The 26,424-nt window shown below is 46.9% G+C and overlaps 1 protein-coding gene across 1 annotated transcript in view; it reads right to left on the reverse strand.

Annotated features, from left to right (window-relative positions):
* ANO2 (anoctamin 2) overlaps window positions 1-26,424 on the reverse strand; it is a 322,969-nt gene that overhangs the window by 256,123 nt on the left and 40,422 nt on the right. The window contains exon 3 of the mRNA XM_078074088.1: window positions 10,454-10,552. Coding sequence (XP_077930214.1) covers window positions 10,454-10,552 — 99 coding nt within the window. The remainder of the gene's footprint in view (window positions 1-10,453; window positions 10,553-26,424) is intronic.

Here is a 26,424-nt window from a genome sequence, read left to right on the forward strand (position 1 = left end):
GACCTGAGTAGTCCCCCATGTAAGCATTTACCCTTGCATGTAGGTGTTAAGCTATTCACCAAAGTGCAAATAGCACCAGGAGCCACTAAGATCAGCTGCATCCTAGACCCCACAGGGAGACACTGTGTGACACCAACAACGGGAATTAATGAGTCTTTTCATCCCTACCTGTCTGTGCCTACAGGTCCATTTCCTGCCTGATGCACCACTGAGTGTGGAAAGTGATATACTTAAAAAACGCACACTCTCCCATTGTCTAACTCTGTATTCATTTATGGTTTTCAATTCTGTTTTGGTATGTCCTCTACACATGAATGAATGTTTGCTGAATTTTGAAAAATGGGCTAAAATCCAAACTACTTACATGGCTAACAAAGCCCCTATGAGCCGTGCCTCCTGCCTCCCACTGCACGCACACTGGCATGTGGGCCTCCTCTCATTTCCCCACCCCGGCTTGGCTTTTCCCACCTCGGGACTGGATGACATGTGCTTCCCTCTCCTGGAAAGGTTCTCACGTGCCCTCCCCACCTGGCAAACCCCAACCCAACCCTCAGGTCTAAGCTCAAATGTCGCCTTCCCTCACCTCCCCCCACACACACCTAAATTGGTTTCCTCTGGTTGGCTCTCTGTCCACCCTGCTCTTTTTCCTCTGTGGGTGCCTCCCAGCTCATACAGCTCTCTTCTGAATCTTCACCATGCTGAAGCCACATGGCGCTAGGACCAGTTGTAGTCACCACTGAATCACCCACCCTCAGCATTCAGTGGTGACTACAACTCATAGCTAGTGATACTCATAGCTAGTGATACTCATAGCTAGTGATACTCAACAGGTATTCACCGGTTGGATGGATGGATGGATGGATGGAAAGATGGACAGATGGATGTGTGGATGGGTGGACAGATGGATGGATGGATGGATGGATGGATGGATGGATGGATGGATGGATATGTGGATGGATGGGTAAGTGGATGGGTGGACAGATGTGTGGATGGGTGGGTGGATGAAAAAATGTAGCCTTCCAGAAAGGCTAGGAACCCTTCTACACAACCTAGCCCCATTCCAGGTACAGTGAGACTCCTCCCAAATGTTTCTTGGCAACTGAAGGAGCAGCTGAAAACCCAGATCAGGGATAGCCACTATGGTTCATGGGCTGCCAGCCCCACCCCTACAGACAGCCCTAAGGGATGGCAACAGTCCTCCCAAATGCCCTCAGGTGGGCCTTATAGCCCATTAGGCATCAGTCTGCAGCCCGCTGCCACCATAGATTAGGTGTGGTATGTGGGACCCCTTCTTTCATTCATCATCCCAGGCCCCTTCTAGGTGCTTCCTGCACCACAAAACCAAATCCCTGCTGTCACAGAGCTTCTCATGTAGTGGGGAGACAGACAATCAAACAAGGACTCAAATACATGACTCAGGAGTGGGCAGCACTGAGTGTTAGGAAGGAAAAACAATGGAAGGGAGTGGAGAGTGGAGGGGGCCGGCCTCATATAGGGTGATCAGGGAGGCCTGTCCAAGGAGGGGACATATGAACAGAGCCCCCAGAGATGTGAGGTAGTTAGAGAAGGTCTTCCGGACAGATGGAAGACCAAGCCGAGATGTCCTGAGATGAAAACAGGTTTGGCATTGTGGAGGAACAGCAGGGAGGCCAGTGTGGCTAGAACAGAGCAAGCAAGTAGGGAGTGGTGAGAAATCAGTTTCTGTACCAGAGGTGGCAAATATGGCATCTATTTCAGGTCCCTGACAGAGACATTGTCATTCCTGGCCCTTCTCTGACCAACAGCCCTTCCTGCCTATAGCAGGAATCACAGAACACCCTCAGGTTGGACCATGCCTCAGCCATGGGACACATCCGTGGTCCCTGTCCTTCCACCCAGCGCCCATCCTTGGGCTTTCATTGGTGCAGTGCTGGTAAATGCTTACCAACTACTTGAAGGAGGGGGCTCGGGTTGCTGATGTGTAACATCTGTGGATTTCTATGGTATAAATAATGCCCACCGTGGCCATTTTCAAGCTACCAATGATGTAACGACCAGCTTGCAAAATTCCTGAAAATGTAACAATCAGATTTCAAGAGTGTTAGGAGTCACCATGTCAACAACCTCAGTTCTTACTAGGTAAGAAGAGCTCCATCCAAGTGCCAGAAGCTGACTGCCCCTGCCTGCTTCTTTTCCCTCCTGCTCACCCTTCCCCATACACTCTCAGGAGCAGCCATGGCCAATCTGGAAGAGCGCCCACATGGCCCAGTTACTCAGGACAGTCCTGGCATACTCAACATCTAGTACTGCATCCTGGCATAATCACAGGGCTCCACTTGGGATGGTAAATTCAATGGTCAGCCTGCCCGCTGCCCTCCAGTACTAAGCCTGGGATCCAGGTCCCAGCCAGCCCCAGGCTGGCATGTGCTACGCCAGTTCAGAGAGACATGACTTGAGGCTTTAAAAAAAGAAAGCCACTACTTCTATCTCCATTTTTTTAACCCTGAGTCTTAAAAATACTTAATACAGCCCCATTCAAGTTCACTTCCCATTACATTTTCATATTTTCAGTGTCACTGTTTCTGAGCCCCGCATCAGGATTATCCACTAACAGAGCTGCGTGACATGGGCCAGGCCTGTGTGGTCTCACCAGGCCCCTATGCACGTCTAGAACATGGCCATGTGCCACATCAGGTTCCTCACTCAAACCACAGCACGTAGGTGGCATCAATTATCTTGTTTTTATTTTTGAAAATGAGAAGCATTACCAAAAACAAAAAAAGGAATAAAAAGTCAAAGTATTCTGCACTCTTTCCAGCCCATTTAAATAGCAATCAAAGAGCGTGCACCAAAAGCCCATAAAGATATCAAATACAAACATTACCCTCTCAGCTGCGCCTCTATTAAAAACAAATGTCTAGGAACAGACAATGACAATGCAGGGCAAGGCCCCACCTACAGCCAACCCTACATAAACACCAACAGTTCTGGTTCATTTGAAAATTACTGCCGGTAATAATAAAAAGAGTCTGCCCTGAAAGGCATCTTGAAGGCTGAGCAGACAGTGACCTTTCTCCCTGTGACCAGGGGTCTACAAGCTCTCCATCCTTGACAAAGCTCATCAAGTTTCTCCTGCTTCTTACTTTCTGATCACCAGAGAGGATTCACTGAACTATCAAAATAGCCCCAAAGAGTAATTAGCTTACCACCCAATGAAGGAATGAGTTGGTCAGGATGAGGAGGGAAAAGAAGGTGCCTCCTGTTCTGGAAGACTGCATGAACTGTACACAGCTGTGAACTGGAAGCCCACTATTACACTGTGGGTCACAGCCACAAGAGGGTCCTGGGACTGGGGGAGCAAGCATGATCTGGCATCAGTCAGCCAATCAATCTAGTATTTACTGATCATCTATTATTTAGGCAATATCATACTACAGTTTGCAGGGAACACACAGGAAACATAAACTATAATTCCTACTCTCAGGGGGTGGTTGGGGAGGGCTTATGGTACCTTTGGAGACACAAGAGTATAAGGCATCCAAAGTAGTTAAGGAAAAACTAACCAATGAGAAAAATCCTGACTGTAGGTTGCCTAAGAATCCATGTAAGGAATAAAGGAGGGTCTATGAGGGAAGTGAGATTTGGGCTGAGACACAAAGGAGGAGTTTCTTTATTGTTTATTGTACATGTAGAGAAAATGGGGAGATAATTCCAGGACCAGAGGCAAATACTGAAAGCATTTGAAAAGGCTCCAGCCCCTGGAAGAGAGAGTAAAGTACTCCCTCTTGACAATAGTCTAAATCAGGGAGCTCAGTGCAGGCTCCACAGAGAGGCATGAGCAGGAGAACTCAGAGGAAACCCAGTGACGTTACCAGGCTCAGGAACAAAGGCAGCCCCAGATACGGAGTAGGGACCCACAGGCTAAGTGTACTACCTCATTTAACACACAGCTTGAAGAAGTGTCAGATGTGGGATACTTTTACTCTTAGATATTTGGACACAATCAGAGTGTGAATGACTCCACAGGAGTATCTGTCCTGGGGTCCCTCTGCTAACATCAACAATACTTGAAGGATCAGGGAGGCCTTTGAATGAACAAATTCACTAACTCAATTGACTAACATGTGGACTCCAGCATTTTAAAGCTATGACAGAGAAGTCAGGGTCCAACCTCCAAAATTTACAGGTGAGAAAGCTATAATCCAGGACTGCTAAGTAACTTACTGCACCATCCAAAGCAATGACAAAAGAAAGATTCAGCTGTGTTACCTCTCCAAGCTCAGGAGTATTTAATCTAGGATGGAGTTTCCCAGAGTATGTTCTGCAGATAACTGGTTCCCTGGGATACCTAGGAATACACCTACAAATAACCTATGAGTGTTCAGCAGGAAAAGAGTGAATAAAATGGAACCGTGTTCTTTACTAAAAGTCTTCTCAGGACTTTTAATTTGTCAGATAAACGGTAATAATTAGTGTTTCTAGAGTTTGTTAGACCATGAACTTATTTTAAAACAGAGGACCACTGGAATGCCTGGGTGGCTCAGTTGGTTAAGCATCTGCCTTCAGCTCAGGTCATGGTCCCGGAGTCCCAGGACTGAGCCCTGCATTGGGCTCTCTACTCAGCAGGGAGTCTGCTTCTCCCTCTACCCCTCACCCTGCTCGTATTCTCTCTCTCTCTAGTAAATAAATAACATCTTAAAAAAAAAAAAAAAGAAGACCACTGTTCTTCAGTTTAGGCTCTGAGAAATGCTATTCTAGACCATGTTAGCTTAAGCCTCATTTTAGACTCATTAAAGTGAGGTAGGAGCACGGCTGCAGTCAGACAGAAATGAGCCCTAGATCTAACCCCCTCATGCCATGTGACCTTAGGTAAGCTTATTAGCCTCTCTGAACCTGTTCCCTGGGCTTGGGCCTGCATTACCCCAATCTCAGCCTCAGCCTTCACCTGGTCTTCTCCCCTGGGTAGAGTCCCTGAAGCTGGCTGGACACCAGGAGCCAGAGGGAGGGTCTTCTCGTGGAGCTTCTGCAAAAGCCATGCTTACCAAATCAGAATCTCTAGAGAGGCAGTAGTAGGTACCCGAGCACCTTCCAATAATTTACAAAGCTTAATAGAATTAATATTTTCCTCTAAGGGGCCACTCAGGCTAACCAAAATGCCAAGTGGCTTTGCTTTTTAGCTGGAATTACAGTCGTTCAGTGTGGTAACACCAATTTTCTCACACTGATCAGAAATTTCTTAATGGCAGTTACATATGTTTTCAGTTAATGAAAATGAAAAGATGAATTATTCTTTAATAAATGCTGCTCAGTAGATAAAAGATATTTCCAACCATGAATTCCATGGAGAGACTTAAAGGATGAATGACATTTCTTTTTTGATTTGAATCATCGGCTCATCAGAAATGCACATACATTACTTCATACCAGAATCCACCCTGCACTACAGTTTAACGTGACTTATCAGTTCTTATCCAGAAGCATTTAAGAAATGGCTATACCAAGAATATTCCAGCACCTTATATGCACTCATTACTGAAAATAGGTCCCTTATATTGTTTGTGTCCTTTATATAACAATTATGCTTTAACAACAGGAAAAAGTTTGCTTCCTCTGCCCAAATGGATGCTCATTGCCACGGATTATGTGAGCCACAGTCCTTTCTGCTTTGGCTCCCAGGAAGCTCAAAGTGAAATCTGTCACACTTGCATGAATCACTCTTATTTTCCATTTCTACGATCATCATTTCCCCTGCACTTACTTACTTCCCCCAATTACAGGGTTCTTTGTTATTTGTCCTTTTTTAAAATGATCCATATGCATTTATGACTTTGGTTGTAACCCATCACAAGTCCTGTTTCGGGAAATAGGCTAAGATCTGAATTAACCCCAGGTTCGTGGGGACAGAGCCAGGAGTCAAACTCATGTCTCCATTTGCCACATCTGCTGTCTGTCCCTTGAAATGGGCGCCTTTGAGGCCTCCCTCCTGTACTGCGGGGCTGAGCAGCCTTCCTGCTGGCTCCTCCAGGGACTGCATCACGGACCTCGCGTATGCAGCCATTATGTTTAGGGACGCCCCAAGGAGCCATGCTCTAGGAAACAGAAATCCCCCAGCACACAGTGCAAAGGCCATCTGTTCCTGCCTCTCCCCAGATTCCACGTCTGGGCTTCTGGCGGCCTTGGCAGGTTGAAAGAACTCGGTCTATTTCCCCCAACACTGCAGATGCTGGCTGTGAAGGGAAACAGCAGGAAAGAGCCACCCAATTTTTGCCAACCGTGCTGCCCTCTGCACCTCACATATGACCACCAATAGCGACAGAAGTCATAGCACCAGCTATCATGTGTTGCATGCGCCGCTATGCTAGGTATCCCACATCAGGACGGCTCCTTACAACAGCCCGCCACAACATTTATTACTCCTGTTTTGGAGATGAGGCTGGCTCTAAGGCTGCTTTCCTAAAAAGGTAGAACTTGCTAGAAGTTAACAGCCTCTACCTGCATGCAAAGGGCTCATAAGCTAAAGTCCTCACAGGCTCCTGGGAACAGCAAATGTGGCCCTTGCAACATCAGTCTCTCTACTGACAACAGCCACGTAAGTTTTGACAGACTGGACAAAAGTGATTTTCACCCACCCCAGGCACGTCGTTTCATCCAAATTCAGTGGACTCTGGCTGGATTAACATGATTTCATGAACAAGAATGGATTCCGTTACCTCCCCCTTGTCTGTTCCCAGCCTTGTCTCTGCTGTAGGGAGCACTTGGAGAATAAGTGAAATAAGGGGTACAAGGGGGGATGTTCGTTCACGTGGATAAAAAGTTTATGAGAGAGAAACATCAATGCTGGTAATGAGCAAAGCTGAGAAAGTACCCATTTCAAACCTTCCCGAGCTGCCCGGGGCCAAAGGCCAGGCCTCCCCACCCGGTTCCTGTGCATGGATGTTGAGTATGTCTCACAAAATGCTGGCTCTCCTGTTGTTGTTTTTGGAAAATAAATGCTTCCTTCCAAGGTTCCCCCTCCCGGTTAATATCTGTGTTCAGGACTCCGAGTCCCTGGACACATTACTATGGATTTGTCCAGGTTTGAGATCTCAATTTTGTGATTTCCTCCCCCATCTTCCTGGTCTCTCCAGACCCTGCTGAGTTATGATACAAACCTCCACCAGCCTGGGGGATGCTCAACTGATCCTGCGCCATGCCTCAGTCTTCCTCCGCGTTCCCCTGGCCACCAGGATGTGCCCCTATGCAAATGTAGTTTATTCTCCTCGTAGTCACTTCCCAAACCCACTAAAACAGGAGGGAAATGCCACTGGCCTCAATGCTAGCCTTGTGCAGACTGCCCTGTCTCGTCCTCTCTGCCTAGGCCCCCTTCTCATCTCAGAAACTGGGTGAAACCCCCACCTCTACCCTTGTACTCAGGTTCTCAGATTGACTGTGAAAAACATATGCATCCTACCCTGCCGACTGAGTTATATCCCCCCTCTCCTGGTCATGACATCTCCTGTGAGGCCAGCCATTGCATTATATGGTACAAAGATCGGGCCGCGTGGCTTGAGCCACAGAAGGATGCCACAACAGCCCACCTGTGTCAAGTCTGGGACCCAGAAACTTTGGGGGAAAGTTCTTTCTGTTATATCTGCAGCCTTCTAGGAGCCACCACCTGGCTTTGCTGTCCCCAGACTCCCTGGCTCATCGTATTTATATAGAGACCCATGCTGTGCTAATGAGTTGCCATTTGAGACAGTATTTAATTCATGCTTTGCTCTCTGGGTATGTGTGTTCCTCCTGTTGTGCCCTTTGACTGTAAGCTCTCTGAGAGCCTGGATTATTTCTGTGCTCTGCAGTGTCTCTCCAAAGACCCTCTACAGTGGGCCCTCCAGCGGCGCTGACTGCAGGGAAGCTGACTGGGGGATTAGGAATCGAAAATGCACACCAAAATATTCGAGGGGGTGCCTGGGTGGCTCAGTTGGTTAAGCGACTGCCTTCGGCTCAGGTCATGATCCTGGAGTCCCGGGATCGAGTCCCACATCAGGCTCCCTGCTCAGCGGGGAGTCTGCTTCTCCCTCTGATCCTCCCCCCTCTCATGCTCTCTCTCTCTGTCTCATTCTCTCTCTCAAATAAATAAATAAAATTAAAAAAAAAAAAAAAGAAAATGCACACCAAAATATTCGAGTACACAGACACAATGATAAACTCCTATATTTCCATAGCACTGCTTAGGGGTTAGAGTCTTAGAACAACATTCTAAGAGAGGCACCTGGGTGGCTCAGTCGGTTAAGCGTCTGCCTTCGGCTCAGGTCATGATCCCGGGGTCCTGGGATCGAGCCCCGCATCGGGCTCCCTGCTCATCGGGGAGTCTGCTTCTCCCTCTCCCTTTGCTGCTCCTCCCTCCCACTGCTTGTGCTCTCTCTCTCTCAAATAAATTTTAAAAAATTAAAAAAAAAAAAAAAAGACCAACCTTCTAAGAAAAATAGGGCAGGTATTATTACACCCATCTCATAGATGAGGAACTGGGGCTCCAAAAGAGGGAGTGACATCCCAAAGTCACACTGCAAATACGTGCAAAACCAAGGTGAGAAGTCTGGGCTTCTGAGGACTCGCCTAGCCCAGTGCCTGCCACCCAACGCCTCCAAAAGGAAAAGGAAGGGGGGGGCGGGAACAACCTAACTGCCCATCCACAGATGAACAGATAAAGAAGATGTGGTATGTGTGCACAGTGGAATCTCACTCAGCCATGAGAAACAAGGACATCCTGCCATTTGCAACATGGATGAACCTTGAGTACAGGATGCTAAGTGAGATTAAGTCAGAGAAAAAAAATGTACTGTAGGGTCACCTGTGTGGCTCAATCATTAAGCATCTGCCTTCAGCTCAGCTCATGATCCTGGGGTCCTGGGATCGAGTCCCACATTGGGCTCCCTGCTTTGCAGGAAGCCTGCTTCTCCCTCTCCCACCCCATCACCCTGTCACCCCCCGCTTGTGTTCCCTCTCTTGCTGTCTCTCTCTCTCTGTCAAATAAATAATAAATCTTTTTAAAAAAATGTACTGTGTACTACCACTTATATGTGGAATCTAAGAAGCCAAACCTGCAAAAATAGAGAGTAAAGTGTGGTTACCAAGGAACCAGGGAGGAGGAGGGATAGGACAGATGTGGTTTAAGGGTTCCTACTTGCAACAAGTAGGAAATAAGCGCTAGAGATCTAATGCAGAGTATAGTGACTACAGACAAGGATGTTGTATTATAGCCAGACTAGAACTTAATTATTCTAACCACTAAAAAGAGTACTTATGTAACAGAGATGTTAATTATTGCTACAATGATAATCATATTACAATACATAAATGTACCAAATTTACAGGCTGTAGATCTTAAATTTACACAAGGTTATGTCAAATATATTTGAATCATTTTAAAAATGAAAAAAAAAGACAAAGAAGGAGGGAAATTCAGAGATGGCTGCATTGTAATATGTCCTTGCCCTCATCATCTCATCTACAAATTCAAGTGCAGGCACTACCTAAACTACAGATAGTTCCAGTAGACTAAGCATATGGGGGCACATAAATCTGCGGGAAGATAGGTCATTTAAGCAGATCTATGCTCTCAAAGGTATGAGCCTGTGAAAGGACAAGCAGAGACCAGGGGTAGGAACTACATGGGGGCTGAGTCTGGGAATGAGGAGGAGAAGAAGGTGGTAGAGAAATGAGAGGTATGGCAGGATGTCCCAAGAACAGTGAAGGAGGCTAGGAAAAGGCATCAGGAGAGAGGTGGAAGGGGAGAGAAGAAGGATGGGAAGGAGAGCAAAGAAGAAAGAGACATAAGAGGGAATAGAAGAATACACACTTTTTCTATGTCTCTAGCTTTCCTCCTATAAGGAGCGTCCTGGGAGATAGAAGCCATAGCATGGGCATTAGAGTTTTGCTCACCTTCTTTCCAAGGATCAGCCAGCAAAGATAAAACACAAGAAGCAAGATACAAACAGAATGAGATTAAGAGAACGTTTGATACTCACATAAACCAGAGAAAGGAGAAGAAATATATTGAAGTTAGAAGCAGAAGAAAGAGAAGTGAAAGGGTTGGCCAGGTTAGGACACCACCAGGGGGAAGCAGAAGCTTCCATCCAAGACCGATACTTGGGATGAGTCAAGGAGAACATCAGTGGAGGAGGAGTAGAGAGGGAGAAAAGAGGTATAACAGAGAAACCAAGAAGCTGCACCAGGGCAATGTCTGGCTTCTCGTGAAGTACATCCCAGGTGGAGCTCCAAGGTGAAGGGATCTCCCAAGCCCAGCCCCTCTCTGCACCCCAACTTTCTTCCCCACCCTACCCACATCACTGCCCCATACTTAGGGTCCCTCGGGAGTCAAGTGCAATTTCAACTCCACAAAACCTCATCCCCCAAACTCTGGCCTTGTCCCCACACTATTCCCATCCAGCCAGCCCTCAGGAGGCCTCCAAACCCAGAAGAAACATCCTCATACTTTCTTGGTGGGGACTTTGATCTTCAAGAACTCCGCCTCTCTGGCCAGCACCTGCCACGGGGCGTGTATCCGGACAAAGATGGATCCCTGGCTTTTACTCTGTAAGGTACAAAGAAAGAAGAAATGGAAACACTTAGAAGGACATAGCTTAAATTCCTGTCTCCCCAACTCTCCCGAACTAGAAGCCCTGACCTGGTGTTTCTTCAGTTTCTGGCGTTTGTTTTGTTTAAACTTCACCAGGACCCAGTCCCCTCCCACCCGTATCCCCTTCACTAGCTCTGTTCCAGAAAGGCTCTCATCAAAAACCACAGAGTACTGTTCCCAAAGTGTGGTCCCTGGAGGCTTGGTGGCTTCAGAGGAAAAGAAGAATGAAAACGAGTCTGTGCACAGATTTGAAATGTAAGCAATTGTGATTTTCACATTAATCTTACTACACTCGGCAGAGCAGTTAGAGGAGTTACCTTTGCTGGCATTCGGTGAGCAGCCTGCCATTCATCCCATTCACACAGTTTTATTGTTTATTGTTTTTTTTTTTTTTAAAGATTTTATTTTATTTATTTGACAGAGAGAGACACAGCGAGAGAGGGAACACAAGCAGGGGGAGTGGGAGAGCAGGCTCCCCGCAGAGCGGGGAGCCCGATGTGGGACTCGATCCCAGGACCCTGGGATCATGACCTGAGCCGAAGGCAGTCGTTTAACCGACTGAGCCACCCAGGCGCCCTCATTGTTTATTGTTAAGTCTGTATTTGTGTTCCCATTGTGCCATGTCATAGCCCCAAATGACAAAAGTGGCTCACCAAAGCCCAAAAGTAATGATATAAATAATAATGTAAACAGTACAGTGCAAAATGACATCATAAACATAAATCATGAACAGGGCCCCAGTGTGAACACAGATTATGAATCTATGTCCCAGCATAAGTGATTCTGTGAGTGTAGTGATTTCACCCAAAAATGGAAAGGAAAGGAAAGGAAATGCAGTGATGAATATTTGAAAATTAGGTCTTATTGACTCAGTAACCCTCATCATAGTGTCTGTGATAAAAAATTCGTTGGATTATGACAAGAAGCCATCAGTTTCTCCCCATCTTCAAATAAAGCCTCAAATTCTTTTCGAAACAAGCACACAAAGAAAACTACTTCTGACATTAATTCAATTAGTTTTGTCACTACAGAATGAGAGGAAACCAAAACAAGTCAGAAAAATGGGCAAAAGCCCCATTCTTGGTGAGAAGCTTCTAAAACCACCTGCAGAATTCATTACAAACACGGTGTTCACAGAGAAAGCAAAACAAGCCGACGGCACCACTGCTTCATCAGATGACTGCTGGAGATCACACAGAACCTGGGCACCAGGGTGGGAAGATGCTGGTGTGCCAGCCAGCCTGCCACTGACATCGGCGTGCAGCTGAGGGGCAGTGTGGGAATCTGGTCCTAGTGCGTGTACTCTACGGAGAGAACGCTCGCAGCTTCTTGTTCTGTTGACCTCCTACACCCCCTGAGGCTTCTACTGAATTTCTGCGTATTTTGTGAAGCAGGAACCACAGAGACCAGGACTGAGAAGACACCAACTCTACGTGCAGCAAAGGTGTTACCGCTCACGTAAAAGCAGGTGTCCCCTTTGAAAATCATTCTCCAGCTTCATTCACAAAGAATGAATGTGTTCGGGGTGCCCGGGTGGCACAGTGGGTTAAGCTTCCAACTCTTGGTTTCGGCTCAGGTCATGATCTCAGGGTTGTGAGATCAAGCCCTGCATCAGGCTCTGGGCTCAGTATAGAGTCTGAGATTCTCTGTCTCCCTCTCCCTCTGTCCCTCCCACTCATTCTCTCTCTCAAATAAACAAATCTTTAAAAAAAAAAAAAAAAAAAAGAACGAATGTGTTCAACAATCCACCCTCTGGTCTTGATTCTGTGTTGAAGGTAACAGTGGAAGCCAGCCACACACAGCCTCTGAGCATCTGCTTCTCTAGTGTTCTGGGCAGAAAAATAGGTGGCAACCAGAGGACTGCATTCCCCCACAGAAGTACTCAGACCATGATGATGCTCACATGGCAATGAGTAAGATTACTTTAAAGAGATACTTTACAATGTTCGTAATGCAAGTGAAGACTATCTCTATGATTCTGAATGGCAATCCCACAATATATTCAGTAATTCGCACATCCAGAACCTACCTACCCCCCACCACTTTGGGGATGAAAGCTTGGGATTTATAAGGGAGAAGGAGGAAGAAGAAACGAAGATTTTGCACGAAGATTGAACTGTGGTATGAAAGTCCTGGAGAGTTTGCAAACATCTGAAAATTATAACAATAATCGTGATTTGTATTTACTGAGTGAGTATCATGTACCAGGACAGAGCTAGATGGTCATATACTTTAGCACAAAGAATATTCACGGCCATGCTGTCAGCAGGTATTATCACCTACCCCATTTTACAGTTGAGGAAATCAAGGCAGGAAAATTTAAATTGTTGGTCCAAAGTTACATAGATGATGTGATAAAAAAGTATTCAGATCTAAGCAGTCCATGCTCTACCTGATGATTTTCTTGTCCACGGAAGACAGACATAACATGTTCCAGGCAGAGTTACAAACCACCTCCAAGGGCTGTAACAGATCATAAAGACATGGTTTTTGGACTAAAGTCAAATCAAAAAGTATCGGATAAGGAATCTATGAGGCAGTCCTAAGATGAAACACTCAACTTTCCAGCTTCCAAGGATGACATTGTTCTGAGAAAACACTGGAAGTGGCTTTCAGCAAGAATCTCCTCAATTTCTAAGTCTGTCTATGGTTAAACATCCAGGATTACTAGACGGAGTCATCCATCACTTGCTCCCACTTCTAACTGTAATTTAAGCTTTTCTAATTTAGTGAAAATGAAGGATAAGAAAGGAAACCATCTGGCAAGCTGACCTGTAGCCCCAGCTCTCCATCATGGCCCCAGGAAAGACGTTTTTGGTGAAAGATGGCAAACAGTACCATCCTTCTCACAGAGATGAAATCATGACTATTACTGATTTTAATATATGATGTTTTGTCCTTACTTTTAAATTGTGATGAATGTCCCCGGGATTTTTAGGTGAAAGGTAAAATTGTTTAGCCATTGTGATTTTAGAGGGTCTATTAATTGTAATCTGACCTCTTTGCTACTTCCCTCCAGCAAAGTATACTTCTCCTCTTCTTCTCAAATGGGACTTGTTTTAAATGAAGATAAAAGCTGGAATGCAATCGTGCGGTGCTAACATCCAGTTGTGTCCCTTTCAATCCATGCGATATTGTTACCCTCTCATAAAAAGAAAATCACACAAGCTGGCCTGAAATGTTAGCTGGTGTGATTGCCTATGTCTCCCAGAGAAAAACAAATACTTAAAAACCCCTGAGCAGAACCATCACCAAATGCAGAAGCTCTTTTTACTAACCCAGAATCTAAAATTGAAGGGAAACACAGATCCAGCTTTAAGGGGGGGAAAAAAAAGTGGTTTCCTTCTTCTCTAGGCCCAACTGATGTCCATTCTTGCCCATATTCGGATTCTCTCGGGCAGAGCAGGGGAGTGGGAAGAGCTTGGGCTCCAGATAAGAACAGATTCAGATCTGAATCCTGGATTTTACAGCTGTAGGATGTTGGACAACGCACTGAACCAAATGAGCCTCAGTTTCTTTATCTGAATACTGACAAAAAACACTGCAGGTCTGTTGTGAGGATTAGAGATAAGGTTTCTGCCAAGTCCCTGCTACAGGGCCTGGAATGTGGGCCAGGCGAGAGGTCAGCCACCTGACTAAAATGACTGCAGGGACAACATGCTCCTCTAGAGCACGGGGCTGGGGACACAAGAGGTCCTCCCTGAATTCCCGCAGTCAACAGAAAGACTCAGGGAACACCAGTTCCTGCTACATTACAATGGTGACTAAGTAATCCTTCTTTACTGCCCATGAACTTTTAAAATTATCAACAGGGTCTCAAAATGTCCCATGTGTCCTAAAGGAATTCATGGGTGCAAAATATAGCGCATCTCCAGGCTTTGAGGACAAGGTCAGAAAACATGACTTTCTGAAACTAACACGAAATTCAACATAAAGTAGGTAAAAGATGGCATATCAGAGCATATAGCCCATCTCTAGAAGAGATTTTATAAATACCTTATCAATGTGACTGGAGGGGCTCCCAAACCTCATCAGGAAACTAAAATTCAAGTCCGTAGAAAAGGAACTGTAACATGTCATTTGGTTCTGGTCATCAGACAAAGGAGAACCAGTGCCTAAAGATTTCTGCAAGCAAGCATAAGCACATCCATGTTGGGGATGCAACTATCCCAGCCGCAAGAAATGTGAAATAGACAACAGAGCCAGAAAAATCTCTCCCGCTCAGTTGAAATGTCTCACAAAACTGTGCTACTGCTTTCACCATGATTCTATTTTCATAAAACCCTACAAATTCTGTTTCTCCATCTCCTGGGTGTCAGGAAAAGGTACCCAAGAAGAGGATGCAGGCACTCTGGTGAAGGAAATGAATAGCATGCATAGAAAAAAAAAAAAACAGTACATGTAGCGTTCCATTCATACCTTCAGGCATCCACGGGTGTGGGGGGGTGTTAAAAGGTATCCCCACGGATAAAGGGGCCTCCTGTACTCCTCAATCATAACCTGACTTTCAGCTCTCTCAGTCTCTCTTAAGTTGTGCTGTCAGTTGGTTTCCTAGACCTGTTCACCACTAACTAAATCAATGGAACACGGAGTTCACAAAGCAAAGTCGGGTCCCCATTTGCACCTGTACCTGCCTAATCAGCCAGTGTCCCACCCTCTCCCTCCTCCCTTCCTCTCTAAAGTCACCTTGACAGCAGGCCTGATCATAGGCACCTTCTCTAACACACCAGCACCTCTGCCCTCTCCCTGGACTCCAGCCACACAGCCCTTCCCATGGGTTTCCAAGTGCTCCAGCCAGTGTCCCACTTCAGAACCTCCTCACACACCGTTTCCTCCCCTGCAAAGTCCTCCCGTGCCCTCAGACCCAGCCAACTCCTAACTGCTTCTCAGCTGAAACATTACTTTCTCCAGGAGGCGTTTTCTGAACCCTGGATTATGCCTGCTCCCCGCTCTTGCCTGCCTGGCCCCTGTCCTCCTCCATAGCACTGGCCACCAGCGCAATCACTGTGACTAGGTGTCTAATGCTTGTCTTCCTGACTAGACCTTAATCTCTAGGAGGACAAAGAACGTGTCTATCTTGCTGGCAGCTTTGTCCTCAGCAGCCAACACAGTCCCAGCATACAGTACAAACTCAGTAAGTAGGCAGTACAACAAGTAGGCACAGATGCCTCGTTAGTTCTGCTTGGATCCTGTGATTAATTTCTAAAAATTGGCTACCACAGCCCAGAAAATAATCGGTGACCTTTGGCCAACCACATTTAAATCTAGTTCTATTTCAAGAGAATAATTCAATTACTCTTAAATGTCATTTCTGAATCTTTTTCTCATGTTAACGGAAGTTATTCAAGATTCCACCTGACCAGGAACCTTTTGAAGGCCTTGCAGGAGGGCCTCTCCATTCCCATCAGTAGCCCCTGGTCCTCGCTGTGTTTACAGACCACTGCTCCCTTTCCTGGAGGCCTAACCCACCTGCACACATTCATTCTGGTGCTCACAAAATGCAATTTGAACTGAGCTGGGACTGCACATACCTAGAACCTCTCTGCCTTACATCCTTAAAGGGTGTTGTAGCATTAAGGAAAAGAACCAAGGATACTTTGGAAAATAAAAGGGACTTCAAATGTAAAAGTCTTTGGTATCTTTACTTGCCAAGCATCAGAATTCCATGGTACCATTCAGCATCCCCACGCAGACAGCTCAAAGCAGAGCCAGCTGATGGGCATGGTGAATTTCAGAAGAATGAACTGATTTGACCAAAGGACTCTGGAGATAAAGAGGCCTCCAAAGATAGCTAACATATCTTCCTCAAATAACAAATGAAGACCTAGAATGCAGGAGGCTCAGCTGCTTGGACATGGACATACAGCTAGTGAGCAGCAGAGCCAGGAATGAAACCCAGGTCTCCTGATACCGGGGCCCATTCCACAGTCCCTGAGTGGGATGGTACCACACATCCCCGAGGGCTCCCAATCCATCAGAGGGCAATCCTGCAGGCTCTCCCTTCACAGGAGAGTAGGTAAATGAGGGATGGAGGAACAGCAGCATTGGGGGAGGGAACTGCGCCCCAGCCACCTCTCTCCAGTGTTCCAGCTACTTCTCAAAGCCCTTGGCAGGGACCAGAGGCCGAGTGCTCCTGGTGAGATTCTCCGTATTGTTTATGTCTTGCTGTTGTTATCCAAAGACTGCATGTGGCTTTGCAAGACCACGTCTTCCCTCTAGAGAAACAAGAATGAATGGGAGGCAGCCCCAGCCAAACACTGGAAACCGATATTCCACAAGCCTCCTTCCCACACAGGCCTGCCAAGCCACCTCAATGCTGACCCCAGACGCCTGAGTGTACTCTGGTCCCGGCCCCGCTGTGAGCCGAGAACATCAGCTGCAGCACATCGTGGCCCAGGAACAGGGCTGCCAGAGGAAGGATGGGGAGATGAGCATGTAGACAATGGAGAGGGACAAAGCAGGGCCAGACTCGCCTAAGATAGCACCAACCTTGGTCACCTTGAATCGGCAGGGACCACAGGCATATGGTCCCACAGCAAGGGTGAGAGAAGCCCTCAGTGACTCCCACATTCTTGGATTATCTGGGAGGTCCTGGATGAGAGCAAGGGAAGCTCCTCTTGAACCCTAGCCTCTCCAGGCCAAGGTGGGGATGGGTCAGCAGAGGCAGAGGGCAGGACCAAACGCCCACTGCACCCTGTCCCAGAAACACCCCAAAATATCCGCAGCATGTCCCCTCTTATAGGAAAGGCTTCACCTCATCCCCAACCAAAGACTCGGAACAATCTAGCCAGGGTCCTGCAGAAATGAAAATTCAGCCAATCTTGTCCTTTTTTCAAAGCAAACAGCCATCATAAAAGCTCCTGGAAGGGGAGGACACTCAGGGCTGGGAGGATCCCTTGGGTCAGCTACCAAAATGGATACGTGCCCAGAAGCGATTATCTCTAGACCCATACAAAAGTGTTGACTATGTATCACCTATCACTGTACTCCACACAGGAGCCTTCCAGAAAACCTCCTCTCAAAGGCCAGGTGTAGATGAAGTAGTGAGGGCGAACCCAGGAAAACTGAAGAGTCAGACCCTCTTACACACCAAGGGCTGAGAGAACCTGTTCCCCCCGCCAATCCCTGAGCAGAGGCCCCCAAGGGCAGCACGGCACCCTGGGAGGAGTGCCACACAGACAGAGTGGGATTAACTGTTCTCTGGGCTTCACTCTACTTCAAAAATCCTGCAGAAGAAATGAGAGAAAATCTTCACCATATATGACATGATGTGGGAAGGCTGTGGGTACTTGGGCCTGAGGACCAAGTCTTGGAGCCCGGCTCTGTCACTTACCAGCTGCACCATTTATGACGAGTCCCCAAAACTCTTGAAACTCAGAGACAATGTTAAAATAATCATAATAACAAACACCACCTGGAGGACAAAAGGACGAACGGTACAAAGACACACACAGAATCTCTCAGGGGGTAGATATGCTCATTACCTCGCTTCTGATGATGGCTTCACAGGTGTGTACATACATCAGAACTCAACAGATTCGATGCTTTAAATATTTGCAGTTTAGGGCGCCTGGGTGGCTCAGCTGGTTAAGCGACTGCCTTCGGCTCAGGTCATGGTCCTGGAGTCCCTGGATCGAGTCCCGCATCGGGCTCCCTGCTGGGCAGGGAGTCTGCTTCGCCCTCTGACCCTCCCCCCTCTCATGTGCTCTCGCTCTCTCATTCTCTCTCTCTCAAATAAATAAATAAAATCTTCAAAATAAATAAATAAATATTTGCAGTTTACCACATATCAGTTACACCTTGATAAAGTTCGAGGAAAAATGTAAAACAATGCCATACTTCTCACAATTTTTTTGTTTTGGAAAAGATCCTTATTTTTCATTAAAATATGCTAAATAAATATGCTATTTATTTAACAATATGCCATATGTTAGTTTTTAGTTAATAAATAAATATTCAGAAGTTAATACTGATCCCATGGTATCTCAGAAGCAAATGAGATTACATAAAGTATTCTGCAAACTGTAATGTATATATAAAAAAGATTTTCTTAAGAGTGAACTCAGGGGCAGCCACTGCCAAATCTCTGCCTCGGTACTCAAAGCACAGAGCCTGCCCCTGCCTTTGGACCACAGAACATACGCCTTTGACCTCCGTGGGGATCCTACCAAGCTTCTTGGGTCCTACCTGAGAGAAATCACAGCTGAGCCCACCACAGCAACAGTTCCTGGCATGTACCTCAACAGCACCAAGTGAGGTCAAAGATAAAAGAGAATGTTTCTCTTAGGAGTTTGCAATGTATAAAGTAAAAAGCTAAACAGAACCCATGAGCCAGGGACCAAATTTCTATAAAAATAGGGATAAAAATCCATAAGCCCTTCAGATGTTGGCAGAAAGGACAGGGCCTCTCCCCAAACTAAGGAAGGCTAGGAGGGGCTGAGGACCAGGCTTCAGGCGTACATGCCCAGCCCCAGACAGAGGGGAAAAGGTCACAGATAAACCATGAGCAAAGACCAGAGGAAAATGCTGGTCCTTCCTATTCGTCACAGAGAAAGTATTTTGGACAGTCGACATCCCACAAGTGGAATCAGATGCTGTAGAAGGCTCACTCTCAGCCCTGTGTGGGCTTCCCACTCGCCCCCAGCAGGACGCTGTGAGCATTTTAATGCCCAGAGGAAGGGAGGGCAGATAGGGGGAGTGGGCATCTCCCCACTGGGCAAATGGAAAACAAGGACGCCATTGGGTGGCTTACACATACGCTGACCAAGGATGATCCCTAGGTCCTGGGTGGGCTGGGACAGTCCCAGTTTACTTCTCTTGCCTCATTATCCCATCCCATAGAGCACCTAGCATTATCAGAAATGCCCCAGATCGGAAGGTCAATCCTAGGGTCACCCCGTGGATCAGCCATGAGTATCACTACATTCAACAGCCACCAAACCTTCAGGCAGCAGTGCCTAGTACCTCCTTCCTGACCTTCCTTCCTTTGGCCCCTGTGATAAATGTCCCACTCAGAGAGAAGCATTTCCAGGCATTTGAAAGCCCACTGTATTACCTCTACAAGTACGCTATCGCTACTATCCCTCCTAACTCAAAACTTATGTGACTCTTTGATTTTGATACTTTTCTCCTTCCCTGAAGACACTTGTATAAAGCCTTCAGGCTATCATTAATTAACTCCTCTCCCTCCCAAAGATGTGCCCCTGTCTTCTTTTAGTGGTGACTCAACTCTCCCCCCAGGAATTTCCTATGACTCAACCACCTCAACATATTTCAATTCAACAAGTATTTATTGGGCAACAACTGTGTGTTCAGCAATGTGCTAAGAGCTAAGGGTATACAGAAGAAATATAAGCTATCATACCATCACACGGCTTTCAGACTCTTTGGAAACCGGATGAATGGTACCTAACACATGAAACAGATGAATAACATCATGACCAGGAGTAATTAATGTCTGAAAGGACAGGACAACTAGTGAATGTTCATATGATTGTTGTCTTTCACTCATCGATAATTGCCAGATTTTGCTAAGAGAGAAATAAAATACTCCTCCTGGATCTCAGCCTATGTTTTCAGTGGAACTGACCCTATCACCACCTCCAGGGATAAGCCCAATTAGCCTGAGCCAATGAGCGTATCCCCCCTCTTGGCCAAAACAATTGGTTCTGGAATCTGTTTGTAATGCAGTCAGAACCAATAAGACATGAGGAAATGTTAGCCAGGGATTCCAGAGACAGCAGCTTTCCCTTTCTGCGGAGATTAGTGGCAGTCAATTTGCTCCATAAAGGGAAGACCTGGGTCAGCCAAGGGACCACTGAGTAAACAGAAGTAGAACCTGCAGAAGGTTAAGCAGAATGATGGAGAAACAGGGAATCCTTGGGGACATCAGTTGAGCTGCTGGATTGAGCTTCACCAAATTTACTTATGGGCTTTCTGATCACATGAGCTCATAAATTCCCTTGTTCAAGCCGGTTTGAGTTGGGTTTTCTGTCCATGCAACCAAGAGCTCTCACTGATATAAGAAACCAGTGGAAGAGCTGAGTCTGGGCTAGAGGAGCCAGAAAGGATGCCATGGGAGGACAGGGAATGTGAGTTGTACTGTGAACACTGTATGATGGTATGACAGATGCAAAAGGGCTGTGGGTAACAGGGAGAAAGGGATAGGCAGACAAAGGTACAAGGAGGAATGCGTGCGACATGTGGAGTCCAGCCTGCCTGAAGCGAGGTGGAAACCAGGGAGCCAGAGGGTGGAGATGTGGCCTGTGCTGGCCATTCTGCCCACTCCATGTTACTGCTGCCCATGAACTTCACAACAGCAACCTGGATGAGTCAACCCTGAATGGTCACCTACATTCATTAGATCTTCAACAGGATAAAGAATAACAAGAGTACCCCTGAGAAAATGGCTTCCTCCTCTCTCAGCAGAGCTCAAGTTGGGAACGTCTTCCCATTTGCCAGTGAGCCCAAGAAATAGAATAGATGGGCAGGGACTGTCCCTCTGCTCCGCAGCTGGTCTAGGATGTGGTCAACAGAATAAAGGGGCAAGCTTCCCTTGTGCCACTGTGACCTTCTGCAGGTCAGAGGAAGCAGATTTTTTAAACTTTTTTTTATTATGTTCAATTAGCCAACATATAGTACATCATTAGTTTTTGATGTAGTGTTCAACGATTCATTAGTTGTGTAGAACACCCAGTGCAGATTTCTTAAAGGCAGGGCTCTGGCTCTTTATTCTAGGGGCCATTCAACCTTCATAACAGAGATCTTCTATAGGGAGGCAGGTAGACTTTGAGCATGTACCAAGAAGCTATAAAACCTTCTACAACACTAGTTATATGCTTTATTCAGCTAAAGAACCCTTTCTTCAAACCAAACATTTCAAGGGGCAGTCCTGGTTGAGCTTTGGAGGACCAGAACTTCACCTGCTCGGCCACCTTTAGCCCTGAGATGGTCTCTGTGTCACCTTGATGCAAACTACAAGAGTTGTACCATTATTCCCCCTGGAAATGGGTGATCATCACAATGACTGGGGAGCATCACGGTCATTTAGTGGATGGAAGAAGGGATGCCAAATATGCTTCAATGTTTTGGAAAGTCCACACAAGGAAAATTCTCCTTCCTGCAATATCCAGTGCTCTGTCAAGAATCACTACCCTAGAGCTCAGGGACCCATGTGCTGCCCACAGATCTATCAGACCAGACATAAAAGCAATTACCACACCAGTTTCCCGCCCCCATCCCACCAGACCCAGACTTGAGTGACATTAAGGGAGAGCTTAAAGAAATTAACTTATGAATAAAGGCTATTAAATTAGCTAAGATCTAGATCTTGGATCTTATATTGAGGAGCTGATCAGAGACCCTCAGGAAAAGACCCATCACTATGATGATTAAAAAGAATAGAAGAGGTGATTATTTTGTGGGCTTCCAAAAAAACCCAGAATTAGCCCACCTGCCAAGAGGGCTGTGAAAATAATCCATTAGCCTAGAGTGGTTTGGGGGCTAGGGGATGAAGTAGATGGGGCCTCTGAGAAGCAGGGCACATTTAAGGAAGAGTTCAGAGAGACCCGGCGTAACATCCCAGCTCCTCCATACACCCGTGTGACCATGGATATGGTATGTACTTTCTCTAGGCCATGCTTTTCTTGTTGGTAAAACAGAAAAATAATAATCCGAAGCAGCAGTGACCTCATAGAGCACTTGTGAAGATCAGCAATGATACAAGAAAGGAGCCTAGCACCACACCTGGCGCATAATAGATGCTCGATGCTAACAGTAATTGGCTTCTGCAGATGGTGTCTGAGGGCCAGAGGAATTTGAATGGAGGGGGTTTGTGCAATCCAATTTCCAGTATCCTCCCTTTTTTCCCAGAAAAACCTGGCTCCTGGGGCATTTTCTTCCCCTGTATGAAGCGAAAGCCCAGTTTGGAACATGTCCCCTCCGTGCAGCCAAAACCGGCTTTTCCACAGCCGTGACCCTGCAAGCGCACATGCTGCCATCGAGCTGGCCCTGCCTGAGACCACCCGTCCCTCCCCACAGCCTCCTTGGTCAGGAAGAAAAGGGGTCATCAGCCCCGCTAATTAAATCTACAGATGATAACAAAGTGGGCGGCGCTGCAAACAGCACCAGAGAGGATGGGGAAATAAATGAGAAGGGACCTGGGGAGTTTAGAAAATATGGGACAGGAAATAACAAAATGAGATTCAATGCAGAAGAATGCATGTAACTAACTGGGGGGAATAATCAGAAACACAGACACTGAGTGGGGAGCTGGAAAAAGGCTGGGAGATGAAGACTTGGGGTCAGTGGTGACAGGTGGCAAGTGGGAAAAGGGGAAGTAAGAGGTTCGTGACAAGGAACAGATGGAAGCCTCGCGGTGAGGCCACATGGAAAAGGTGCTGGTGCCCCAGGTCCCACCCGGCCGGGCCATGAGGCATTCTCCAAGGCTCATTTCCCAAGACAGTCCTCCATGCAAACTCCAGCTCGAGTCACACCATCTCCGAGAAGCCCTTCCGGGCTCCTAACACGTGTGAGACCAGTCTCCTCACTGGTCACTCATCTGGGACATGCAGTACCATGTCTGATTGTGGGCTTCTCTGAATCCCCTACCTCCACGGTGACAAAGACCCAGCTCTGGAGGTCATTGGCTCCTCCTGGCATCACCACAGGCTCAGCCCGTAATAGGTTTTCAACACAAAGGGGAGGGGGAGTGACATCATCTCAAACAACACAACGAAGAAAAGAATTTCTCTCCTTAGCCCTTTAGGGGTCAAGATTATTTCTGAGGCTTCTCTGTCTTTATCTCTAGGCATTCTGTGCTGGTGCAGTTTAGCCTAGTGCATGGTGTCCTAGAATCAAACACATGTTGTCTGTTTAACCTGTATTCGGGCCAGAACACAAACCAGAGGTCACTCATGGTGCAGGGAGAAGAGGATGAATGAAGAGTCTGGGGAACATGATGAAGTGGACACCCCCCCTTCGGCTGACAATGACTCTTCTGATTTGGCCGAGACACATGCATGCGGTGGCTTCTCAAAACTACAGGGGTTTCCCTGAGCTATTTGCCCCCTTTTAGCTCAAAACTTCATAATTAATCATCACACTCAACAAATAATTGGGAGAATAAGGTATAACTCCTTCTCTGGGAACATGAGTGAGGCACCGCAGAGAAGTCGACTGATGGAGGTGTTTCTCTGCATAGCAGGTCCATTCTATACCAAGCCAATAAGATACGTCACTATTGTGAGGTCTCTGCAGAGAGAAAGCCCACAGTCTCTCCTGCTCACGCGGACCCCGAGGGCGAGCAGTGGGAGAGACAAGGCATGAGCTGATGACACAGAGCCTCAGGTCCTGGTGCCGGCTCTGCACTTCCCATCTGGGTTACCTCAGGGATGTCACACCTGAGCCTCCCCCTCGGCCTCTGCCTTCTGCTTACCTAGAAAATGATAAGGTTGAACTCAGAAGGTCCCCACACACTGAAAGATCTTTGACTTCATGAAAGCTGGGAGTTTTCTTAGTAATTCATCCCGAAATGTTGGTCTTTCAGTGATTCTACCATGAAAGTAATCTGATGGGCTGCAAAGCCCCCATCCTCCCAGGAGTCAGCGAGAGCACAGAGTCACAGAAACTATCACCACTTAAACAGAGCTATATTTCTTCTGTCTTCTTTCCCCAAGGCTCCCATCCCTTTTCTCATATTCTAAAACTTGAAAGGATCAAAGGTCCAAATCAGGATGAGGCACCTCTCTCCTGGATGAAATATGCAGCAGACATCAGCCAGCAAGAATACTTATTAAACTCTAGTACTTACCCTAACCAAGCTGGCCCTGTGCAGTTGTGCAGGTCATGTACTGCACAAGGATGTCGCATTAAGGGGGTCCCAACCATAGAGAAGTTCTCTTAGAGTTCACAGTTTTCTAACACATGGCAGTGAAGTGTCTTGATCTAACAAAAATCATCATATTAAAACAATTTTTAAAAATGGAAATTGGGGTGCCTGGGTGGCTCAGCTGTTAAGCGTCTGCCTTCGGCTGAGGTCATGATCCTAGGGTCCTGGGATCGAGCCCCACATCGGGCTCCCTGCTCAGCGGGAAGCCTGCTTCTCCCTCTCCCACTCCCCCTGCTTGTGTTCCCTCTCTCGCTGTGTCTCTCTCTGTCAAATAAATAAATAAAATCTTTTTTTAAAATGGAAATAAAGTGGGCGCCTGGGTGGCTCAGTTGGTTAAGCGACCGCCTTCAGCTCAGGTCATGATCCTGGAGTCCCGGGATCGAGTGCCACGTCGGGCTCCCTGCTCAGCAGGAAGTCTGCTTCTCCCTCTGACGCTCCCCCCTCTCATGCTCTCTCTGTCTCTATCTCATTCTCTCTCTCAAATAAATAAATAAAATCTTTAAAAAAAAAATGGAAATAAAGTATCTTGAAGGGAGACCTTTTTCTAATTGGCACAAAGATGCCATATGGACTGGCTGTGGCCCCCATCTTAACCCTGGATACTGACCCACAGGAAAACAACCAGAGGGAGGACAGGAGCACGTCGTGTCCTTTCCAGTGCCCCAAAGCAAAACCTGCTCTCCAGAATACAATCCAGAAAAGTCTACACAAGTTGTAAATGACCAGAAGGCCAAAGGAGAACACCTCCTGGGAATATCTGTATTTGTTAAAGGATCAAACGAAGTAATAATTTCTTTAAAGACTGGGTCCATGGCTTGCTCATCAAGCATGAAGGCACCTAGCACAATGCTTATGGTATAGTAAGCACTCCAAACAGTTCACTGGAATGAACGGGACCAATGGAGGAACGCAGAACCTACTCGTGTGTAGCAAAAGACTCCAGGACTCCTAAGTCCTAGCCTACAAAGAGACTATGGCTGGCCGGAAAGCCCAACACATCCACTTAGAGTCCTTCATAAGTCTTGCCCACAGGCCATGCTCAGGAAGCTTCATGGATGTTTCTGAAACCAGAGAAAGCTGGAGATAGACAATCTTCTAAGCTCATTTTATTCATCCTGCAACCAAGAGAAGCAGAGAAGCAGTCCGGAGACTAGTCTCAGGATGTCCACCAGCTTTCAGGCCACCAAGTCTAGGTAAATGAGGTAGGAATATATATCTGCAGTTCTCCCTCTCCCGATACCAGCTATTTCAGAGAGCACTCCGTAGGACTCTCCACCTGCCTCTGTGTTGCTCAGAAGGGTCTGTGCCCTGAACATTCCCTCATCCTGGCTCACCCGTCACTTAACCCCACATCCTTGCAGCTAAGGAATGCCCGGGATGTCCTGAAGAAGCTCACGGTCTGACCCCGGATTCCAACACTGCGAGACCACCAAGAGACTAAGTTTATCAGTCAATGACAAGGCAACCCCTTGAGACACGAAAGGCTGATGATGACCTGGTCCCACACAGCTGGTCTGGGACAGGGGCGTGAAAGCTTCCTCCCAGCTGGGACTCACAGCAGACACCAAGGCCCACGAGGAGGCTGACGGGGGAGAGGATGAAATTCCAGGGAGGCTCAAATCATGCCACCTACTTGATGATTGCACAATTCTGTGAATATAGTAAAAACAACTTGGTTGTAGCCGTTAAAAGGGAAGCTTTTATGGCTTGAGAATTCTATCTCAATTTTTAAAAAGTCATGCTACCTAGACCTCCATTTCTGCCCACAGAGAGGGCCAGCGCTGTCAGGACTCTGGAAAGGCCTCCTAAATAGTGCTTCCCCAGGAAAAGGACATGTCTGTGGTCCCAGAAGGAGACATGGAAGAAACAGGCTCCAGAAGCTAACAGCCCTACTGGTCCTTCTGTATGACTTTGGGGGCTCTCTACTCGGAGCCCTGGC

This window comes from Halichoerus grypus, chromosome 6 (assembly GCF_964656455.1).
Source record: "Halichoerus grypus chromosome 6, mHalGry1.hap1.1, whole genome shotgun sequence".
NCBI classification, from domain to species: domain Eukaryota; kingdom Metazoa; phylum Chordata; class Mammalia; order Carnivora; family Phocidae; genus Halichoerus; species Halichoerus grypus.